This window comes from Colossoma macropomum, unplaced genomic scaffold (assembly GCF_904425465.1).
Source record: "Colossoma macropomum unplaced genomic scaffold, Colossoma_macropomum, whole genome shotgun sequence".
Taxonomy (NCBI): domain Eukaryota; kingdom Metazoa; phylum Chordata; class Actinopteri; order Characiformes; family Serrasalmidae; genus Colossoma; species Colossoma macropomum.
In genome coordinates this window covers 20,316,168-20,341,352 of record NW_023494802.1, presented here as the reverse complement: position 1 = coordinate 20,341,352, position 25,185 = coordinate 20,316,168, and the positions used below count along the sequence as shown (strand labels likewise).

Below are 25,185 nucleotides of genomic sequence, written 5' to 3'. Positions count from 1 at the left end.
TCCGGCTGGCTTGTCGCTTTCGACGCCAGCGGTGTGGACGCAGGATAAGAAGATTCCTTGAATGTTGTTTATCTTGTCATCAGAAACTGATGGAATGGCTCCAATTTCCACCAACTTTTGTGATCAATGCCCCACAGCCCAGAACAAGATGACAAATAAAATGTTTTTCAATTTAAGGTGCTCTGCCATACTTTAAGCAACTACTGTACTCTGTAAAAGTCAGTCAAAACAGCCAATAAGAGCAGGATATTCATTTTTCAGTATCAGAAAAAAGCAAGAAATGTATATCTATCAGACCATTAGACAGAAGCCTCAACAACTACATATAATACCAAATCTATCAGTATTTAATTAGTCCACTCTTCACTTTTCTGTACCCTACCACCACTTTAACTCTTGATTCTAACACTTTCATCAACCAATGAGTCACACCTGTGTGTGTCATCCCAATAAGATGTTCCCAAAAGTGTCACTGACAGTATTTTACTCTTCAGAGACACAAACATTCACAGAAGCAACTACCCAAACTCACCTCAGCTGCCTTGCAAGTGTCTCTTATGTGCCTCTAAAATGGCTAAAAGAGATATTCCAGTGTTGTTTAGATATAAAATAATCCATTAGCATAAGAAAAAGGAAAAGTCAAAATGAAATAAGTGAAAAATAGAAGTTTCCAGAAACGAAAAGACAGAGAAAATGTGTAGCTGCTGTTTCTGAAAAGGGAATAAACAAAAATAAGAACATCTGCATTACAACACTGGACATCTGAGATGTGGAGTGAGGTTTTAGGGACTGGGATTACTTGGATTGTGAAAAGCAGAAAATGCAACCAACTTCTAAGACGGAACTTTGGAGGTGTGGAAAAATATCCCTGTATATTTGTTTAAAAATCTTAAAGCAAATCACCTGAAAAGAATGGAAGAATGTAATACAGGAAATGGAAAATTTAGTGGACACACTAAATACTGATTTTACATTTAATTGTTGAGGCCTCTGTGTAGAATAATCTTCTGCACAATACTGTACCTCAATATGAAAAAATAATTTTTACCCTTCCCAAAATTACAGAACTTCTGATTGATTTGCAACATCAATCCTCATTTCTGTTCTCAATACTGCTGAACTGAATTGGTCCTGGTTATCCTCCTATTACTAATGTGTTGTTAACAGTGAGTACTCTTGATAACAGACAGACCGTTTACTTACGAATCTTTCAAAATGTTGTTTTTGAAACAGTATAAAATACATTATTATCCATCCATCCATCCATCCATCATCTAAACCGCTTATCCTTCTGGGTCACGGTGGGGTGCTGAAGCCTATCCCAGCTGTCATTGGGCGGAAGGCAGGATACACCCTGGACAGGTCGCCAGTCCATCGCAGGGCTACATTATTATTTATTTATTTATTATCATTATCAATTGTATTACAAATACTGCACCACATAAAAAACCGGGTTCTTTCTAGGCCACAGCACTGAGTTTAAAATTCTGCCTCATTAAACACATCTAATTAATCTTATCAGCTAATTAGCAAAGCATTCATGGGTTGAATCTTCAGTGTTAAAAGAGAAAGAAATGCTCTGTAGAACTGTGGCCCAGAAGGAACTCAGTTTGACACCCCTGCTTTACACTGCAAATCCTGTAACAGGTTCTGTACAGCTTGGTATTATAGTTGCAGATGGTGTGCGATCTCACCTCCTGGAAATCACTGCTTTGAACAATTTGGAATAACGGTGCTTTTGGAGTAAACACAATAACAGCACTTTGTCATGAATATTTTGGATATTTAGGTACATGTGCCGTGTACACCGATCAGGCATAACATTGTGACCACCTCCTTGTTTCTATGCTCATTGTCCATTTTATCAGCTCCACTTACTATATAGGTGCACTTTGTAGTTCTACAGTTACAGACTGTAGTCCATCTGTTTCTCTGATACTTTGTTAGCCCCCTTTTACCCTGTTCTTCAGTGGTCAGGACCCCCATGGACCCTCACAGAGCAGGTACTATTTGGGTGGTGGATCATTCTCAGCACTGCAGTAACACTGACGTGGTGGTGGTGTGTTAGTGTGTGTTGTGCTGGTCTGAGTGGATCAGACACAGCAGTGCTGCTGGAGTTTTTGAACACCTCAGTGTCACTGCTGGACTGAGAATAGTCCACCAACCAAAAATATCCAGCCAACAGTGTCCTGTGGGCAGCGTCCTGTGACCACTGATGAAGGACTAGAGGATGACCAACACAAACTGTGCAGCAGCAGATGAGCTATCGTCTCTGACTTCACATCTGCAAGGTGGACTGACAAGGTAGGAGTGTCTAATAGAGTGGACAGTGAGTGGACGCAGTATTTAAAAACTCCAGCAGCACTGCTGTGTCTGATCCACTCGTACCAGCACAACACACACTAACACACCACCACCACGTCAGTGTTACTGCAGTGCTGAGAATGATCCACCACCCAAATAGTACCTGCTCTGTGAGGGTCCATGGGGGTCCTGACCACTGAAGAACAGGGTAAAAGGGGGCTAACAAAGTATCAGAGAAACAGATGGACTACAGTCTGTAACTGTAGAACTACAAAGTGCACCTATATAGTAAGTGGAGCTGATAAAATGGACAATGAGTGTAGAAACAAGGAGGTGGTCAGAATGTTATGCCTGATCGGTGTATACGAATCCTCACTGACCCTGCCACACACAGACACGGCCGAGCTGAAGTAACCGTCTAAAACTAAAGCCTTTTTCATACCATAGCAACCACAGCACAGTCTGGCTTAAAAGCAGCAACTTACAGTGTCTTAAAAAAGAGTCTGTCTACCTTTCGACCTACGACCATGTGGGCAGAAGGTAATTAGCTGGTTGATATTTAAAAGCTGTCAGAAAGAAGAGAAAAATATTTCAGAAGAAACAAAAAACTAACTAAATAACTACTAACCTGCAGGTTAAGGTGACGATCTACTGCTTTCAGGAGACTTCGGCTTACAAAACGCAAACCCCCTTAGCACTAAATGAGCACAATTAAAGAAAAAAACTCAGAAACGAAGCAGTGGAGCCCTGCAAGGTTTGTACACAGATCGAATTAAATACTCCTCCACCAAAAGGATGGCAAAACTGAACCATAGAGAAAGGAGGAAAAGGCACCAGAGGAGACGACCCCATCTGCGAAATGTCTTGTACATACACAACAGCCTCTGGTATTATTTGTACAAGGAACTGATTATATACCAAAAAAGAAAGCTCCAAATATGTTTCTGGACAAAAAACATTTTATCACTGGCCCATGCGTTGCCAAAATGCACTGCCAAGACAACCTAGCAGTTTGTCTTGGGGGTGGGAAAAAAAGTGGACATTTCTGGAATAGCCAAGATCATCTCTCATTTAAAATTAAAATAAGCTACCAAGTCAGAAACCTCTCAAAAACGAACTACCGAAAGTGGCTGTGGCAAATTCTTGGCAAAGCAAGATGGTGTGCAGTCAGTCTTAGTGCAGTGTCCAAGTGGCCAAAAAACTTCTACACCACTTTATTTCACTCTAAATTCACCCATCAAGTACATGAGCTCATCCTGATTGCACAAAGACAGTAACAGCATCTTCTGCAACAACACATATCCAGAAATACCTCAGCATAAAGTTGACATTAATCACTTTTGTCTTATATTTGTTCTGTGAGAAGTGCTTGAATATTCAGCAAGTCATAAATTTAAACTTTCTGTTGGAGTGCTTATTACGCAATGTGCTATTTTAGTGATAATAACTGCACACTGAACATGCAGCATGCATTTTCAGGCTTGTCATATACATTTATTTAAAGTCTAATTTCATTTTCTGTGCCTGTAAACCTGCCAAGGTGTACTGGTGAAATGTTTTCAATGCAGCCCAAAACTATTAGATGACGAAAAAAGACAAAGAATTTGATATTCACCTGGTCCTGCATTACCAACTGGGAAAGCTTTCATAGTCATTTAAGTAGAACATAAATTAAATGTGTCCTAACATATAACTACCTATGAATCTAAATTGAGAGGAATAAAAACGTAAATAAAACATAAATGAAAAGACACAAAGTGACAGTCAAGACTCACAAAAGTGTCGTGGGGACATTTCTATTAATCGCATGTAATATGTTAACAGGTCTGGGCAATACATTAACCCTTGTGTGGTGTTGATGTGTGTGTTACTCAGTGGTCTGCTGGACCCACCACATTATTGTTTTTAAATCAATACAGTCATAACAATTTATGTAAAAATACCAGATGTTTAAAATATCACGTGTCCAGCGTAGGGTCCTCCTTTAGCAGCTGTAGCCAGTCAGCAGCCTGTACATGTTGTCCACCCTCACACACACACACACACACACTAACAGCAGGCCATGTAGGAGGAGAACAGAGTGAAGGACACAGCACCTCCACACTTTTACTCCCCGCAGGTTCACCCAACACCACATGTGTAATATAAATGTGTGGGGGGTGAACAGAGTGAAGACACTGAAAATGGGTTATTTTATATGTTCTTCACTGAAAATGATCAAAGACCAAGAATCTGAGGTTGAAATTATACTAAATCACATCATTTTCTCTTTTGGTAAACACTGAAAATGGGCCCCACAGACCTGAACACCACACAAGAGTTATTAATCAGCGATGTCATTCAGAACCATCACGGCAACTTTATAATAAGGTTAACTGAGTCTCTTTCTCACACAGGAAATAGAAAAACTGCTGCATTTTAATTTCCCAAAGCAACTGAAGGACATTTACCCTCATAGCTTAGTTCGCTGCCTGTGAGATCTTATTGAGACTACAGCCTTCATTATTTCAGGTTCCTTTCCAAAATGAGATTGGAATCTGGGAAATGTTCGCTTTATATCTATGCCTTTTGGTCCTGGAACAATTTGCTGAAATTGGAGAACGTGTGTAATACGTTTGCTCGTGCCGTACACAGCCAGACCTTACTCGGATTTCATTTTTAAGATTATTAAGTTAGATAACGTAATATGTTCAGCAGGTTAGCCTGAGGGACTGAATATGTTGTAAACCATTCTAGGTGCCAGTATTTGAATAGTGAATTTACTGTTCAGTACTGTTTACTAGGCCTACATGATACATCATATCATATCATTTATCATTATTGTGATATGAGCATCCTTAAAACAGGACAGATTAAATTACCTCACACGTGCAGGGCCAGTGATCAGACTGGTGGAACAGAGCATGAGAAGCCCGACAACTGCTTCCCTGCACTGGGCTAGATCTCTCCAAATGGAGAGTGAGTGACTTAACCATTCAGCTTAACAGCCAGTTACAAAACGTCCATTTGCACAGCTCAATAACCACAAATATAAATATATATACTTGCTGTTCAGCCGAATGGTCAAGTTACTCGTCTCACATGTGGGAGAGCAGGGTTCCAGCGCAGCGGTTTGTTTGGCAATGTGTTTGACGTCTCTCTGTTGCTACGTGTATGAACAAATTTTATAACAACGTATTTATTGCATAGAGTCATAAAACATTAAACATATGATTTATTGTACAGCCCTACTAGCCAGTAAACATGATGAATATTCTCACTCTATGCTGTGAATATGGAACTCACATTTTGCAGGCTACAAGTTTTCCACAAGGGGGCACCATCAGCAGTCAAATAGCTTTTGATGCTTCGCATCAGTGACACTGTGTGTCCATGTTCAGACTTACAGTACACAGTAAAGATGTGCTCTCAGTTCTGATGTAAGTAGCTATTAGCATTTCATTATTTTTATTTGTCACAATAGTGGATGGTGTTTTTGTTAATTAGACGTTAATTAGATTTCTGTTTTCACAGCAAGACTTACATATTAAAAGTCACTTCTCATCATACATTAGTAGTCTGCATACTATTTTTACACATTTTTCAACCAGTAGGCTTATAATTCAGTCTACTGTAAGAAATTAGAAATTGCAGTCTGAATGTTTGGATTGATCTGAATGAGTAGGCAGGGATTTTCCATACAACGGTTAAATATAACAGTTTTATAAGCATATATTGCTACATATTCGTGTTTCCTGAGCTGTGCAAATCAGCGTTTTGTGACTATATTTAGTCTTATAAACTGCTTTATTCAACATCAGGTTTATGTCCATATCATGCAGCCCTACTATTTACTAAATAGTGAACTATTTGCACTATTTATGTGTTACAATGCATCAGGGGAATCAGTTAGAAAATATATAGGCCAACAATTCAGAAAATGCTAAAGTTTTTTTTTAGCCAAAACTTTGCCATGGAAATGTAACACCCTTTTACGTACAGTGTCTCTGTACATTTGTGAAGTCATGGATGTACATACCTAGATGCCGCACCATTATTTGCACCATGCATTCCTTCTCTTTACCAGTCAGAATTTGTGAACCATGTAGGCTTATAAACATTAGAATCGGCTCATAAAACTGTTATATTTAATTTATCCCTGCCTACTCATGCAGATCAATCCAAACATTCAAACTGTAATGACACAACCAATTTATGATAGTAGACTGAATTATAAGCCCACTAGATTAAAGCAAGGTTGAAAAATGTGTAAAAATATTGTGCAGACTATTGTTGTATTATGAGTAAGGACTACATATGGCCTAGAACAACGTTATGTCTTGAAATTCAATACAGCTTTTGTAGCGCATTGAACATTTAAATTCATAATTTCTCTATATTATTTCTGTCAAACACAAATATGTGCGCTGTCGACTAGAGACAAAACGAAGTGGAAAATCACACATTTCTATCAACAAGACTCTTTATAAAACAATCTTAGATACTGCAATATCAGTCAGAATGCACATGCTTAGTTTAGGTCTCCCAGCAAAAAACAGGACTAAAAAATACCACATTTAGGTCTAACTGTGTGAATCATTTCTTCAGTGAGCAGCTTCCTCTCAAAAAAACAACTAAAACAACCTAAAATATTTCTCCACGGTATCTCAAACCCTTTTTTAACACGGCTGATAATATTCTTTGCCAACAGCACTGAAAAAAAAAACCCTCACAGATTTACTTTTTCATGAAAAGTGAACGTGGCAGTCTAAGAGGATGAAAAATGCGAATAATCCGCCGCGCAGAGCTGTTCTCCCCTGCAGTTTCGTCTGCCTGTACCGCTGTATTCAGGAGGGAGCTGAGATGAACAGGCAGAGATAGATGGCAAGAGCTAAGGATAGTTAATAAAGATCACACTGCTTAGCCCAGCGGAGGATACAAGGTGTACACTGCAGGCTCTGAGGAGGACATCTCAAATCAGTGAGCGCTCATTTAGAGACCCGCATTACGTGCTGAGTGCCGCAGTTTTTTTTTCCGAGAATGGATTTGCCGGAATTCACACCTGCTCTTATTACTCAGGGGACAAAGAAAATCCCATTATGAGGTTAATCTTACTTTGCTTACTTTAGATGTACTTGGTATTTATGTTTAATATCCCTTTGATGCCATGCATCTTTTATATTACACGCTGCGATGCAGCTGGTACGATGCAGACAGTAGCCGCCAGAGAAATAGTGTAGGCGAAGGTTTGTTGTTGAGGAGGCTTGGGCATTTATAAACACTAAAGTTACTCTTATGGAGGGAATAAAAGATTAGGTGTGTACTTTAGATACAGAGTACAGAATAAACAAATGCTATATACAGCTGTATGTAGACGTTTGAACACCTCCTGTTACATCCCACATTTTAATTCATTTTCTAAGTGAAAATAAGTTCACACATCCTCTAGAACTTAAAAATGGCATTATTAGTGCACAATTCTTATTTATTGACTAAACTTAACATATTGGAAAAAAAAAACAAAACAAAAATATAGTGTGGCATAGACCACATTTTATGTTTTTTTCCCAGTTTGTTAGAATTCAGCAAATAAACAGCAATTGTGTATTACAATCCCATTTCCAAAAAAAGTTGGGACGCTGTGCAAAATATAAATAAAAACAAAATTCAATGATGTGCAAATCATATATATATTTCATGGAAAATAGCGCAAGGACAACAAATGTTGAAACTGAGAAAGTTTATTGTTTTTTGAAAAATATAAGCCCATTTAGAATTTGATGCCAACAACACATTTAAAAAAGTTGAGACGGGGGCCTGTTGACCACTGTGCTGCATCCTTCTTTTAACAACACTCTGTAAGTGTTTGGGAACTGCTGTAGTTTTGAAAGTAAAATGTTTTCCCATTCTTGCTTGATACAGGATTTTAGCTACTCAATGGTTCAGGGGCTCATTTTTCTTATTTTTCACTTAGTAATGCGCCAAATGTTATCAGTGGTGACAGGTCTGGACTGCAGGCAGGTCAGTTTAGCACCCGGACTCTTTTAATACAGAGCAATGCTGCTGTAATACATGCAGAATGTGGTTTTACATTGTCTTGCTGAAATAATCAAGGCCTTCCCTGAAAAAGACGTCGTCTGGATGGCAGCATATGTTGCCAAAACATGTATATATTGTTCAGCATTAATGGTGCCTTCACAGATGAGCACGTCACCCATGCCATGTGCACTAATGCCCCCCTACACCATCATGAATACTGGCTTTTGAACTGTGCACTGATAACAGGCTGAGTGGACTTTAGCCCAGAGGACACAGTGTCCATGATTTCCAAAAAGAATTTCAAATGTTGATTCGTCGGACCACAGGACACTTTTCCACTTCCCCTCAGTCCATTTTAAACGGGCTCAGGCCCAGAGAAGGTGGTAGCGTTTCTGGATCCTGTTTATATTTGGCTTCTTCTTTGCATTTTAGAGTTTTAACTTGCATTTGTGGATGCAGCGATGAACTGTTTTTCACAGACAGTGGTTTTCAAAAGTGTTTCTGAGCCCAATGCACTGTTTTTAATGTAGTGCCACCTGAGGGCCCAAAGATCACGACCAGCAAATACTGGTTTTTGGTCTTGTCCCTCACATACAGAGATTTCTCCAGATTCTGTACCGTAGATGATTAAAAACAAAAGTTCTTTGCTATTTTACATTGAGAAGCGTTATTCTTGAATAGTTGCAGTCTTTCACAGAGTGGTGAACCCCTCCTCATCTTTACTTCTGAGAGACTCCGCCTCTCTGAGATGCTCTTTTATACCCAATCATGTTACTGACCTGTTGCCAATTAACCACCAAGTGTTTTTTTAGCATTACACAACTTTACCAGCCTTTTGCTAACCTGTCCCAACTTTTTTGGAACATGTTGTTGGCATCAAATTCAAAATGGGCACATAAAATTTCACAGTTTCAACATTTGATATGTTGTCTTTGCACTATTTTCAATGAAATACAGGGTTTAAATGATTTACACATCATTGCATTTTGTTTTTATTTACATTCTGCACAGCGTCCCAACTTTTTGGGAAATTGGGTTGTAAAATGTGCAGAAGTGTGTTCTCTATAGATGATGTGTTAACTAATATTCATTTAGAAAATCAATAAAAAAAATATGTATATTATATATGTAAACTTTCTGATCAGAGAAGAGTATGTTCAGCAGAAGATTAGGCATGTCTCTTATGAGTCTTGTCAACAGGGAATTCCACCACTTTTTCTAAATTTTTTGCATAGTTGCATCATGTAAACAAAGTCATTCAGAGTGGTTTGATATGAAATAGCGCATTGTAGAGAAAACTGAAGCTGTTGATGATGTGGTGATGATCCGGGGTCACAATGCAGATCTATAATGCAGGTATACCCATTTTATTTACTATCCAAGATAATGCCTTCTGATTTTTTGTATGTATGTTGATAATGGTAAAATATTGGAAATTTGAAAAAAATCTGATTTCTTCTGATAATATTTGTCCTCTCAACATCCTCAAGTCAAGACAAGTCAAGTACTCCACGTCCTTCTTTGCGTGTATTTTTACAGAACAATATTTCAGGCACTGGGCAAAGTATTTATAGCTATTTTCTGTAATATCTTTCTGTAAAGCTTTTAGAGGCATTTATCTACCAACACCACTGTGACCAATTCAGACATGGTAGGTTTTTATAGAACCGAGCATTTCACACAAAACACTGAATGACGTTGTTTACATCTACACAATTGAACACATTTTTCAACCTCATCTAGTGGGCTTATAATTCAGTCTACTATAAGAAATTAGTTGCCATTGCAGTTTGAATGTTTGGATTGCTCTGCAGGGATTTTCCAAATAACTGTTCAATATAACAGTTTTATGAGCCTATATTGCTAATGTTTACCAGCCTCTATTTAGGCTTATAAACTGCTTTATTCAACATCAAGTTTTAGTACATATCATGCAGCCCCACAATTTACTAAATAGTGAACTATTTGCACTATTTATGTGTTACATTGCATCAGCGGAATCAGTTAGAAAATATACAGGCCAACAATTCAGAAAATGCTAATTTTCAAGGTTTTTTTTAACTGAAACTTTGCCATGGAAATGTAACACCCTTTTATGTACAGTGTCTCTGTACATTTGTGAGTTAGCATAGTTACAGTAGCCCTAACCAAAAGTGTTCAATAAAAGCAACATGCTATTATTATTATTATTATTATTATTATTACTATTATTATTATTATTAGTCCTGTGATGGACTGGCGACCTGTCCAGGGTGTATCCTGCCTTCCGCCCAATGACAGCTGGGATAGGCTCCAGCACCCCACCGCGACCCAGAAGGATAAGCGGTTTAGATGATGTATGTATGTATACATGTATACTATTATTAGTATTATTATTATACTAGCCTCAATGGAGAAGTTTTATTTGCGCCATGCATTCCTTCTCTTTGCCACACAGAATTTGTAAACCATGTAGGCTTATAAAACTGTTATATTCAACGGCCGTATGGAAAATCCCTGCAGATCAATCCAAACATTCAAACTGTAATGACAAAACCAATTTATGATCGCAGACTGAATTATAAGCCCACTAGATTAAAGCAACACCTACTACCAACACCACTGTGATCAATTTAGATTTGGCAGGTTTCTATAGAACTGAGCATTTCACATCAAATCACTCTGAATGACTTTGTTTACATCTACACAACTGAACAATGCAGACATAATGCAGCCAAAATCAGTTGAATTCCCCAGTAAGTTCAGAACTAGATTTGTACCTGGAACCTGTACATTCAGGTATGACATTCTGCTGAAAAACTGTATGTATTTGTGATTTGTTGATTATGCTTAAGATATGCAATGTCTAAGATATTAGTTCACAACTAACACTAAATTCAAGATCAGAGGAGAGTTAATAATCAGTTGAGTGAACTTACTTAGTTTATGAATGTTGATGGGCTCAGTGGGGATGCCTTCTCCACCATCACTCAGGGCGCAGATCTGGATGGTATAATCGTCGTCAGCAGGGAGGATGATCTCCACTGAAGTCAGGTTAGTAGTCACCGTGTTTATTTCTCTATGTCTGTTCCTCCTGTAAGATACCTAGACGGCGGGATGATGGGAAAAGAGGAAGTTGGCATTCTGATTGCAGTCATCAAGTCATTCTATGTAACGAGAAATTCCAGTGGTTTTTATCCAGTTTTTTTTTCGCTTAGAACTAAAAACCTGCTCAAAAATAACTCATAATTGGAATTTGTGGGCAGCTGCAGAATTCTGTGAAAAAACATTTGAAATACATGACTATATGATGCAAATATGAAACTACAAGTATTACTTTTACAACCTTTTTTAACCTTTCCCTACTTAGTAGCATTAATTAGCTTAATTTTTAGATCCTCAGCAAGCTGCTTAGAGGAGCCCATGGTTATTGAGTATTAGCAGGAGGTTTGAAGAGTCAGAGAATTCTTCACGCTCTGGAATCAGCTGAATTCTTGAAATGACTAACATTTTTTTTCATTTTTTAAGTTAACTTAAATGCTCATATCTAGGGTGATGTACAATGTAACACAAAGGCCCAATCTCATTTCACCCCTTGCCCCTACCACTTAGCCCTCTGTTTTGCATGTCCCAATTCTTATTGAGACAGAGGGGTAGGGCGAAGTGTTAGGGCTACATTGCCCCTCAAACAGACGCTTTTCAGACACTCCAAACAGAGTATTATGAGGAAAAAAAGAAAATACGGTACGATGGCTGTGCAAGAGACCAAAGAAACACACAAATGTGAGAATTTTACGATAACCATTATATTATCTTAGTTTAATGTCGTTTCAGTGTATTATGGTCATTTTCTTCATAACAAGCATAAAAAATCGCTAGTACTATGCTAACGCCTGAAGTGCCAGAATGTTACTGCTGCTCCATTTAAGGTGGGACGGCGAAAAAAAAAATATCACCAAAGAATTAGGGGTGGGTGATAATAAATAATTGCCCCCCTAACTAAAGCCCAGCAGTGAGGAGCTGAACTTTACCCTCCTCTGCTGTCACTGCAGACTGGCAGGGTCACCTACAGAGCAGCGCTGGTAGCTGTTAATGAAGTGATGCTCTTTTTATTTGAGGGTCCCATTTCAGAGGGAGGATTTTAACCACTACCCCTTGTGACTCAGTTCCGACACTTGAAAACAAGGGGTAGGGGTAAAAATAAGAAATGGGATTGGGCCTAAGAGTGTTGCCTAAGAACTCCTAAAGCAATGGTATAGCCTGGCAGAGCCATAGCCTTTTCAGTGAAGTAACTGTGCCTTTACATTTACATAAATATGTTAATTTTTAAATAGTTTGCTGCAGAAGTTTTGTTTACATCTTATCAAAAATCAGCAAAATACACTCACCGAGCGCTTTATTAGGAACACCTGTGCACCTACCCATTAATGCAGTCTAATCAGCCAATGATGTGGCCAGCAGTGCAATGCACAGAACCATGCAGATATGGGCCAGCAGCTTTAGGTAATGTTCACATCAACCATCAGAAAGGGTAAAAAATGTGATCTCAGTGATTTTGACCATGGCTTGATTGTTGCCGCCAGACGGGCTGGTTTAAGTATTTCTATAACTGCTGATCTTCTGGGGTTTTCATGCACAACAGTTTCTAGTTTACTCAGCATGGTGCAACAAAGAAAATTCATCCAGTGAGCAGCAGTTCTGCAGATGGAAATGCCTGAATGGTTTGAGTTGACAGAAAGGCTACACTAACTCAGAAACCACTCAGTACAATTACAGTGAGCAGAGCAGAAAGGCCTCTCAGAATGCAAACCTTGAGGTGGATGGGCTACAACAGCAGAAGACCATGTCAGATTCCACTTCTGTCAGCCGAGAACAGAAAGCTGAGGCTGCAGTAGGCACAGGCTTACTAAAACTGGACAGCTGAAGATCAGAAAACCTAGCCTGGTCTAATGAATCTCGATTTCTGCTGAGGCACACAGATGGTAGGGTTAGAATTTGGCGCTAATGGCATGAATCTATGGACCCAACCTGCATTGTTTCAGCAGTCCAGGCTGGTGGAGGTGGTGTAATGGTGTACGGAACGTTTTCTTTTCTGTTAATACCAATCAATAATCGTTTGAGAGCCACAGCCTATTTGGGTATTGTTACCATCCACAATTTATCATCTTCTAATGGCTACTTCCAGCATGATAGTGCACCATATCACAAAGCAAAAAACTCATAACATGACAGTGAGTTCAGTGTTCTTGAGTGGCCTTCTCAGTCACCTGGGGCCGTATTACAGAAAATTCTTAAGTCTGAGATCTGCTTTGTTGCCATGGCAACTTCACTTAAGACTGAATTTAGGACAGAAGCCATTACAGAACAACAGTTCTTAAGTCTGAAATCTTCTCTTAATTCCAGATAAGAAAACGGTGTTACAGAAACATCCTAAGTTGCCAAAATATCCTAAATATTTTTCTAACTTTAAGATAAACCCCAGAGCGTCTTAACTTCTGTTTTAATCGTCTGTTTCTATTGTTTTATGCAGTGACAGGCAGCCCAGTTCACTATAACCAGCATAATGACGCTACATTTATCTACACTGAAAAGTGTTTTGTTTTTTTTCTAACAGCGTTTTAAAATCCCCAGACGCTGCAGACATGATCTCCACCGTCCCTCTTATTATGTTCGGGTGTTAATGTCGATAAAAACTCGTCAGATACAATATTACAGATATGGTGGTGAATAATGAGGAGACAGAGCTGAACGTGTGTCTGTTTATTAGGAGGAATAACGTTAGCGTGCTCGGCTAAAGTGTTTGGGAAATGGAGACTGAAACTGTGGTGTGGCAACTGACTAACTAACCTGATTACGTGTTTACGTTTCAGCTGTGCGCTTATGGTCGGTTGCTAGGTAACAGACATGACAGTTGATTGTTGAATTCAATCGAGTAAGTTAAGATTTCCTAACTTGAGATGAGAAAAGATGCTGTAAGATAAGATGAGATTCTTAAATTAAGATCAGATTTGCTTCTGTAATACGAATTTGTGAAAAATCTTATCTTGACCTGTCAGATTTTACGTTAAGACAAAAAGATAAGAATTTTCTGTAATACGGACCCAAATCTGAATCCAGTAGAACAGCTTTGGGATGTTGTAGAACAGGAGATTCCCAGCCTGAAAGTACACCTGAAAAATCTGCAGGAAGTGCATGACGCAATCATGTCAACATGGATACATTCCTTTGGGATTCTGGCCCAACACTCTGTGGATGTACTTCATGCCACGAAGAGTTGAGGCTGTTTTGAGAGCAAACGGACCAAACCAGTACAGACCTACCCCCCAACCAGTATTACTATAGTGTTCCATGAAACCTTTGCCTGAAGAATTCATAAAAGTGTTAAATAAATGTTTACTGACAGAATTTAGCAACTGCCCAACAGTTTCTACTATTAGTTTTGAGTCAGCAGATTTTCTGTTTTCAGATTTTCTTTTTTGTGTGGAATGTGTGGAAAGTAATGTCTGTGGTCATCCACCACACTAAAGATGCATCAATACCATTTTTTTCCAGACCGAGTACAAGTACGAGCGCATATTTTTATTATACTGAGTCCGATACCATAACGATTTACTGTTAAACCATTCAAATCTAGCTGATTTTAAATAATGTGCAGCATCTAGCCAGTCAGCTTGGATCATGCAGCACTGCAGTGCAGAAGAGCAGGTTTTGTTCCACATCAGAAAAAACACTCCTACACAGCTGTAAGTATAGTTTTGATGCTCATCTGTCTCTTTCAACAACAGTTCTGTAGCACAGTGACAGCAGGAATCACGTTCGAGGATAACGCATCCCAGCATCTCACTTGTAGAGTTTTGAAGTCTTTTGTTTGGCTGGTTGAGCTGTAGCTGAATGTCCTCGACAGCCAGACATACACTGTGTGATCACAGAATTCCTGTTCTTTGGTGACTCACACTGTACATTTGAAAAGACCATCATGTTCGGACAAAACCTATGATTTATATACTCACACTGTACGATAACGTTCTATCCATGCTCTGTGAAAGGCAGCCTGTACAGACAGCTCTGAGAACCTGAGCAGCACTGCTAACACTAAAGCTAAAGCAGGCATGGATGCACATGGTTGGACAATACGGTCCCTCTACAGCCTATTTTACAAAAAAATCAATTCTACTTGGTGAAACATAGTAAAGACGGATTTTGGTCGACTTTTTTGCCTCTTTAGCTGGCCTACATTTCTCCACCCATATTGGGGAAGCGGCTGTGATTGTGTTTCTAAAACGATCTAAAATCACACAGTGTAGGTCTGGTGGGAATCTGCCAAGGCAAAGTGTTTGAAGTGATCAACAACTTTGTGTCCGACTGTGACGGAGTCAGCAACACTTCTCTGTGTGAGCAGAACCTCCTTCACTGCATTTGTTCATTAGTGTGGCAGCGTTCACTCGGCTTACGTCACACGGTATCAGCGGGTATCGGACGGTTGGCACATTTTTAAGAGTACGAGCAAATAAGCGCAGTATCGGCCCAATACTAGACACCAGTAACAGTATTGATGCATCCCTACAACCACACCACATGCATGCGGCAGATTAGATTATGTAGAAAAATGTCAGGGTATTCCATTAATCAGCCTGTCAGTCATATGTTTAAGTATCACACAGTGTCCCTTTAGAATGTTTCAGATAACAATCACATCTTTGTGCTGTGTGATATCTGTGCAATCATTTTTGAGACAAAGCCTGAGGGTGCAGATTAAACTCCTCCGTGAGTAAGCTCAGCCCTTGAGCTTTATAAAGATTTAACAGAGAATCCATGAACTTACCTGATAGCCAGTGACCTCTGACTCCATCTCCATGGTGACTACAGGGTCCCAGTGGACAGTCAGTTTAGAGCCAATCAGGTTCCACTCCACATTCAGAGGTGGTTGTCCTGGTGCTGAAGGAAGAAGCCCCATAGAGATAGCTAATTTGCTCAGCTGTCATAACTTCAGGTACCAAAATACCAAACATATAGAAAATCTCCCAAAATTCTATGAAACACTAAATATAATATTTGATGCCCTGATATGTAATTTCTGGGCTAATAACAATAGATGACAATAAAACCTTGCAGCCAGTATCAACAATAAATAATAACTTTACGTTTTTTGCATTGTAAACGTTTACAGATTTGATAGATTGTCACATCTAGTGTGACCTACAATGTAACATTAAAAGCGCTGCCCAAGAGTGTTGAACTGGTAGTATAGACTAGTACAGCAGCAGCTTTCCAGTTCTTAGGGGGAATTAAACCTTCAATGCTCTGTGGGTGGGGCTGGGGTGTTATCCACTATGCTATCCATTCCAGTAGTCACGTTTACATGCAGCCTAATAATCCGTTAATAATCCGACTAATAGCTTAATCAGAATAGAATGCGTCCATGTAAACACCTCAATCGGAATAATCTAGTCTGATTGAGGCCATTCGGAATACAGTTTCTGTCTGATTGATCGAGGTGTGTAATCCTGTAAATAATCCGTTAAATAGAAGAATAATATCCGTGTAAACGTCTGTATCTGATTACATTCCCTATCAGAAAGTTTAAGTCCGTTCTGATCATGTTCGTCGCGTCATAGTGAAAGTTTATACCGTTCAACATGGCGGAGCAGAAACTGGTCTGCAGAGGAGACGAAGTTTCTGCTCTGATCTTTAAAAGATGGCGGTGGGACGGACGTCCAGCTAATGTGTCTCAGAACACGACGTCTTCCTCTCGGCCTTCTTTAATAAGGACATGTGAAGGACGTTTTCCTGAGTCTGACATCATTTTAAAGTAATTAAAAACACAAGCGCTGCTCACTGCTGCTCATCTCACTCTGACTGGACTCACGTGATGCTGGTTGTCATGGTAACGTCTACACTGAGTGGTTCTCTATGTATGCGCGTAATTTTGGATCTGATTACTTGTAGTGAGCATGTAAACAAAGATTTCTCACCAGATTGTTGAGTATAAGGAGATATAAACACCTCAGTCTTAATCTATAATTGAAATGTATTCAATCGGATTGGCAAAAATCTTTACATGTAAACACAGAAACTGACTATAAATGCGTCATTTATCCGTCAAGTTTCCGGATAAAATTATTAGTTATGAAATTATTAGCTAATGGATCTATAATGGAATTCATATATACAGTACTGTAAAAAGTCATCCTTTATTTCTTTCATTTTCAAAATCATCAAAATGGCCATTAAATACAAGTTATGGCATCAAAAAAACCCAAAATATTACAATAAAAATAGAAAATTACACAGAAGCCTCAATAACTAAACGTAATATAACATTTTTCAGTATTTAGTATTCACACTTTGCATTTATTACAGCTTGAATTCTTTTTTGAGAGACTTGCTTTTTCAGTTTTTCAAAGAAAACTGCAGGGAAATTTTCCACACTTGGATTTTTTGCTTCTTGTAATCCATATAATCCCAAATACTAACTTCTAGTGCAATTTTTATCCTTTTTTTATCCTTTTATCTACTTCTTTTTCTCAGTGAGTGGTTCTTTGCAGCTACACATCCTTTCAGACCCACAGCGCTGAGGTGTCTTCTCACAGTGGGAGGATGGACACAATCGCTTGTGTTTTTTTCAGATCTTAAGCAAGAGTGGAGCTTGATTTTCTCCTCTCTCTCAAAGACGAAAGCTTTAGAAATGTTAATCCGATGGGGACAATTCTCCTTTGACTTCCCTCTTCCTTATGCAAGTGGATTATCTTATATCTGTTTCGCTTGGACGTTAAATGAGGGGTGGTCTCAGACTTTTGTACAGTACTGTACATCGCCTGCTCATACATGCATGAGAATAACGTTGTTGATGTGTTTGATTCCTACTCACGAGACTTTTTAGTGGTGACGTTGATAGTGGGGGTGCGTGGTCCGGTGCCTGCCGTGTTGAAGGCGCTCACTGTCAAGAAATACTGAGTGTATCCCTTCAGGCCGCTGATGTTCACTGTGTACTGGTTCGCAGGCACTCGCACTTTCCCCATTGTCTCTGGCTTAGTATCATCCTCCCAGTACACCACCTGCTCAGACAGAGTAGCAGAGTCTGACTCAAAAGCCTGCAGGAACATCCCTGCAGTGCCAATCAATGCACAGTCCAAACAGCCTTCACAGTAATAAGCAGCTATTTTTTTCAGAGTGACATGAATGAATATGATCTCCACGGCTTTAAAACGGTCACTGCCCGTTTCCTGTTGCTGTGCAGAAAGCTTCCCATGCACACCTTTAAACACGAGCAGCCTCATTCTTATTTATGTTTCTACGTGCAGAGAGAAAGAACAGGTGCAATGTGGGAGATGACAGGCACTGGCGGTACCCATGGTGCATTTCAAAACAGGAGGCCGAGTCATTTCCATTTAGTAGAGTAGACAGACGCACCTCGTAGCCCAAAACTCTTTCAGGAGAGTCAGAGAGCGTCTGCCAGCTCACTTCAAATTCAGAGGCAGAAATACTCTGAGCCCACACGCCCCCCGGCACTCCACTGGGCTCTGAGAGCAGAGGGAAGAAAGGAGAAGTAGAAGAGGACAGAAGAGGAGAGAGTTAAAGAGAAAAAAACATAACATAAAGGTCAGAAAAAGAAAAGGGAGAGAAAAAAAAGAAATAATCAATGGCACAGACAGATTTTCACAAAACACAGTACCTGGCTGACAAGCTGGAGTGGGACTGATATAAAATCTTCTCACCCAAAACGATATAAGACTGTCCTTTAGCTTAATATGAGCTGATTGGCACAAAGGAATATTATCAGTACAGGAATTCAATTAATGCCGCAGCTTGGTGACAGGCAAATGTCTGCCTGTCAGTCCTTTCCAGAATATCTGCTATCAAACTGACTATTAAAGTAACTTATCTTAAGTCACTAGTGTTTCTCATTTACTCATGCACGACTGCGTTAAATGCTCTGTTCTTCACTTTCTCAAGCTATTGACCAGAAGGTCACTGGTTCAATCCCCAGAGATGACGGGACATGACTGAAGTGCCCTTGAGCAAGGCACCTAACCCCCAACTGCTCCCCCAGGCGCCGTGGATAGGGCTGCCCACCGCTCTGGGCAAGTGTGCACACTGCCCCCTAGTGTGTGTGCATTAACTAGTGTGTATGTGGTGTTTCACTGCACACATGGGTTAATTGTGGAGGTGAAATTTCCCCGTTGTGGGATTAATAAAGGGTAGCTTAATTTATTTAACACTGAACTTACGCCTAACTAACTTATGTCTAAAAATACTTAGGCCTTATGGTAAAATGTTATACTAAACAAGACAATAGGCATTTATTACCAAACAAATAAGGATTATTTTGCTTATCTAATATTACTATAACAAAGCAGTTTCCAAGGACACTACACTTCAGTGGCCAAAAGTATGTGGACACCTAATTACCATAACAATAGTACTCTTAGCTTAATAGTATATAATAGTACTCTTACAATAGCTACTGTAAGTGCTATTATTGTGAAATGGAAGCATCTAAGAGGAACAACAGCTCAGCCACAAAGTCGTTAACCATGCAAACTCAAACAGCGGTGCTGCCAAGTGTTGAAGCACGTACAGCATTAAAATCACCTATGCTGTGTTGCATTACTCTGTGCAGAGTTACAAACTGTCTCTGAAAGTAACGCCAGGACAAAAACTGTGTGTCAGGACCTTCACAAAATGGGTTTCCATGGCTGAAAAGCAGCACACAAGCCTATTATCACTATGCACAATGCCAAGCATCTGGCTAGAGTGGTGTAAAGCGCCGCCACTGGACTCTGGAGCAGTGGAAATGTGTTCTCTGGAGTGATGAAACATGCTTCACTATCTGGCAGTCTAATGGATGAATCTTGGAGCCAGTAGAATGCATAGTGGCCAATGTGAAGTTTGGTGGAGAAGGATTAACGGTCTGGGGTTGTTTTGCAGGGTTTTGGGCTCGGCCCCTTGCCCTGCATTTACCCTGCTCCAGCGCATCGACGGACGTGAATGCACTCCCCCTCTTCAGCTGGCCACATGTGGGCATTAATAAAGACGTTCCCTGTGTCGTCCAATTAAATCACATCCTGCTAAGTCAAATTTTAATTAATAAATGTGCTGATTTTCTAATAATCAAAAACCAAATTTAGTATGTTTAGTATGAGCTTTTCCTCCATGCTCCATCAGAACGCTTGAATATGGAATGAATGTTTGGTACATTGCATTGTGAACATGTATCGCGCGAACACCAGCTATCTTCTGATTGGATAGACGCATCGCGTTGGCCGGATTAATCTGCATAAAGTTCAGCTCGGATAAATTTTTTGCCACGGCGCATCCCCCAGACTCGATGCGCCGGACCCATCATTCACTGCGCGACCACGTCTAGCGGAACCAACGCTTTCCTCTGAAAATGAATGGGATATGTTGCGGTGCGTCGATGTGCCGGAGCCGTGTAAATGCAGCCATAGTTCCAGTGAAGAGTAATGTTAATGCTACAGCTTTCAGACAATTATACACTTCCCACTTTGTGGCAACAGTTTGGGGAAGCCCCTTTCCTGTTCAAGTTTGGTGTAGTGGCCTGCACAGACCCCTGACCTCAACCCCAATGAACACCGTTGAGATGAAATGGAATGTGGATTGCTAGCCAGGTCTTCTCATCCAACATCAGCACCTGATGTCACAAATGCTCTTTTGACTGACTGTGGACAAATTCCTACAGACGCCCTCCAAAATCTTCCCAGAAGAGTGGAAGCTGCTACAGCTGGAAAAGAAGGGCCAATTATATATTAAAGCCCATTGCTTTGAAATGGGATGTCCAACAAGCTCATATAGGTGTGATGATCAGGTGTCCATATACGGCCATAAAGAGTACATTAGTATAGAAATGTAGAGTGAAATGTCAAAGCCAGAAGTATAAAGTATAAAAGAAACTCTCAAGTGAACAACACAGGAAAATAAACAGGTAATGTAGTAATGCAGCTTAAACTTCTCAAACAAAGGCATCATGGTCAGATCACTCCGGCAGCAACGCTGGGGTCTACCAGACAGCAAGCTGTAGCATCCCGCCCACCCCCACTCTGAGCCTGTGCGGTGTGTGAATAATGCAGCTCACACACTCACCCTCCTCTGCTGAGAACACTGTGGTGACAGGGCTGAAGGGTCCCTGGCCTTTCACGTTGTAGGCACCCACTTTTACATTAAATGGAGAGAAGGGCGGGATGCTCTCGTTCCGATAGACGTAGCGGCCCGGCGCCGAGGTCACAGCATGCGTCCACGTGAGTTCTCCCAGCGGCCGCAGAGCAATGATGTAGCCGAAGCCATCTCCGTTCTGCAGTTCCTCGGGCACGGGCTGGGAGGGAAACACAAAACTATAGTGATATTAAAACGCATACACATCAGGTTCGGCGTCCGGTTCGCACCCCGCGCCAATCTAGAGCTCATTACAGCTCGCGGAGAATGCTCAGTTCCCCCGGGAACTCGAACGAACCTGTTTGTAATAAGAAGCTGCCGCAGAAATGAATGGCATTATAGGACCCAAGGGCCCAGCTGGAGAATGGGTTTGGTTTTGACTGGGGTAATAAACACTCCCATTCAATTCCATTCAATTAAGCAAAACCATTACCTCACACAGAGGGAGCAGTAATATAGACAGATGACTTACCTCCCATGTTATTACCAACTCCGACTTCGAGCCTCCTCCACCTCCAACATTAGCCGGCGCTGTATCGGGAACTGCGTGCGAGAAAATAGAAGGAGGAAAAAAAAAAACGCATAGATGCACCACCTGCTTGTCCTTGGTGCCTGCTCTGCTTGTCCTAGTCTGACTTTCCTTTCTTTATTTTAGGCCTCATTATCAATTTCAAATTAAACAAAGCTCTGGTCCCATAGCAACTGCTTTTAAAGCAAAAGAGGCTTTTGTTAGCAGCCTCTGAATGAACCGTTTCCAACACCCTCTCCATGATAATGCACCAACTCTTTGTTTACTCTGTGACCCAAGAAAACCCAAGAAGAAGATCATGCAAATGTCGAATGCCCATAAACAGACCATGCGATGACTGGAGATTCGAACACCTTCAGGTTACTTCCACATACTATTGGCAGTGGAAGGTCTGTACTCACCTGCGTCCTCAGTTCGGGTCTTGAGCGAGGCCGGGCTTGGTTCCCCTACGCCAACGCTGTTTCTGGCCAGCACGCGGAACTCATACTCCACCCACGCGTTCAGGTCCACCACTGTGGCTGTCAACGTGTTTCCATCAATCACCTCAGGGACTGAGAACAAACACACAAGCCCTGGCTTAGTCAGAGAGACCTGGATTACCCACCACTGCAAAGCCAAAAGCAGGCTCACATCCTAAGCCAGTGTTTACAGTAAGCCTGGAATGTCAAGCAACACGCAATCTCTCTCTATTAATCGAGGAACGATTTTAAAAAGGAATTTAAAATGAAAGTCGGCTGGCGAACTGCAGATGAAGTCATTATGCATTAACACTAAGAGGTCCTTATATCCACTCAAAGCAAGCATAAGCTATTTTTTTTGAAGCAGACAAAACCATCTACAGCAATTTTCTGCCTCTTGCTGAATTGGCGCTTCGCTTCAGTAGCCAGAGGTAATCCTGCATTGTTACCCGTGTTCACTGCCTGCCAGCCCACGGTGAAAGCTGTCTTGGTCTGGACGATGTAGCTGATGATGGGGCTGCCGTTGTCCTGGCCGGGCCTCCAGGAGAGCTGCGCCGTGCTGTCGGTGATTTCCTCCACCGTTACACCGTCCGGAGCTCCAGGGGGACCTGACTCAATCCGACAATTTGCAAAGTTAGCTTCATTCATGTCTGATCTCGCCAAACCCCTGGAGCCGAAGCGCCTGCCCCATCACGGCCCTCCGGTTCCGAGATACGAGGCCAATCTCGCAGGCTATTATAACAACTTAAGCTGCTTCGCGTGAGGGGAGGCTGTATCCCCTAAAGAACGGTCGTAAAAGCTGGCTATTTTGAGGGCCGTTTGTTTGGGACCGAATCCAAAAGAGCTAAAAAGCTTCCCTTCGTTTCCTTATCTCCCCTAAATAAATAAATATATAAATATATAGCTGTAAAGCGCTAATTATAAAGTGCAGAGACTTCTAAAGTGCAAGCAGCATCTCATTATTTCAGACTCATTATCTGACACACTTAAACCTTCTAGTTCTTAAACATTGTACTAAATAAAACAGTAGGCCTGCTTCACAATGTTTCAGAGTGACAGAGTCTGTTAAGTCTGCACTGTTGTTATAAACCTTCTTTAAACTACAGTCAGATATGTTTAGCACGGCGGGCTAATCTTAATTGAAAGCTATTGATCCTCTAAAACTCATTAGTGCTCTCTGATAAACAGCTTTGATATGTTCCTCTAATTAACTCATACTAATGGAACATAAAATCATGGATCAATTCATTATTCAATTATTTTTCCTTCGGAGCACAAGGACAAACACGCAAACCTGATCTCGCAGAACTGAACATGGCTAATTATGTTTCCTCCTAAGATCTCCTTTTCTCCGCTGCAGAAGATGGACACCGCGTGCCGGGGTAATGCAGCGTTTTCACAAAAGTGGATTATACAGCCATTATAATGAAGTGCTAAGTGATGAGTTAGCACATTAACACATTACAGCATTACACAATACTGCTGGCATCTTACAGCTCAACACTCTGAATACAAAGACGTTTTTCTTATCTAGATTCAAATGAATATATTTACAGCCATTTTCAGGCAATCGGCTTCGTTAGAGGGATGAGCTGCTTCCTTATAACAGATCAATTACTAAACATCCTGAAAAGACAATCAATAAAATCCACAGTTTGCTTTAAAGCTGTTGACTAGTACAACAGTTAACAATTAAATAAAGCTTATGTATTTGTTTTTTTTTTAATATTTCATATATTTTAGTGGATCACAAGTTAAGCGGTTCAAAACCAAGTACTATGATCTTATTCATCATTAAAGATTCCTTCTGAACCATCACTTTCAACTTGCAATATTAGAAAGAAACACTGTGGACCAGTTTTTCAGACTTAAATTAAGTCTAAGTTATATTAAATAGGCTTTTTAATGATAAAGCCCCTTTGGTATTGAAGGTTAGTCAAAGATTAGGCTTAATCCACATCTACAAAACTAGTCCTCTGTGTCATATTTTACACATTATGTAATATTTTGTATTCTGATATCCAGGTCAAGCTTTTTCAAATACTATGCAATTAATAATATACAGTCTTATCTGCTTCATATAAATGTTCCATAAACCATGGAATTACAGTATGGTGTAAAAGTCAGAGACCACTGTTTCATTTATTCAATTTCCAGTGAAAACAGCCATTAAGTACCAGTTATTCATTTTTCAGTACAAAAAAAGCAGGAAACATAAAAAAAATTGAGAATTACACAAAAGCCACAATTGTCCTCCCAACAAGCTGTTCCCAAAGGTGTCACTGACATTGTTCCCCTTCAAAGAGACACTAACATTCACACAAGCAACTACCCAAACTCACCTTAGCTGCCTTGCAGATTTCTTTCTTATATGCATCTAAAATGGCTAAAGATATTTCTGAGGAGGGTAGATATAAGATAACACAGGAAAAAGGAGGGGGAAAGGAAATTAAACAAAAAAAAACAAAGGTTTCCAAAACTGGAGCTCAAAAAATGCCGAAAATATTTAAAAGATGCAGAAAAAATGGGACTCCTAACAACCATGCAAGACCTGGTAGACCACTAAAATCATCATCATCAAATAAACAGGGCTTAAAGCTTAAAGCGTTTAGTGCTTAAAGTGCTTGGAGTTCCACTATGAGAAAACAACTCAACTCCACGGGTCTGAAGGGATGTGTAGCTGCCAAGAAGACGTTGTTGAGAAAAGGAAATGGACAAAAAAGAAGA

The 25,185-nt window shown here is 40.3% G+C and overlaps 1 protein-coding gene across 1 annotated transcript in view; it reads right to left on the bottom strand.

Moving 5' to 3' along the window:
- Positions 1–25,185, bottom strand: part of cntn3a.2 (contactin 3a, tandem duplicate 2) — a 117,891-nt gene that overhangs the window by 4,127 nt on the left and 88,579 nt on the right. The window contains exons 15-22 of the mRNA XM_036591925.1: positions 22,908–23,066; positions 22,402–22,551; positions 21,944–22,014; positions 21,403–21,631; positions 18,712–18,821; positions 18,170–18,356; positions 16,124–16,236; positions 11,241–11,406 (exon numbers count right to left, since the gene is read on the bottom strand). Of these exons, the coding sequence (XP_036447818.1) occupies positions 11,241–11,406; positions 16,124–16,236; positions 18,170–18,356; positions 18,712–18,821; positions 21,403–21,631; positions 21,944–22,014; positions 22,402–22,551; positions 22,908–23,066 (1,185 nt within the window). The remainder of the gene's footprint in view (positions 1–11,240; positions 11,407–16,123; positions 16,237–18,169; positions 18,357–18,711; positions 18,822–21,402; positions 21,632–21,943; positions 22,015–22,401; positions 22,552–22,907; positions 23,067–25,185) is intronic.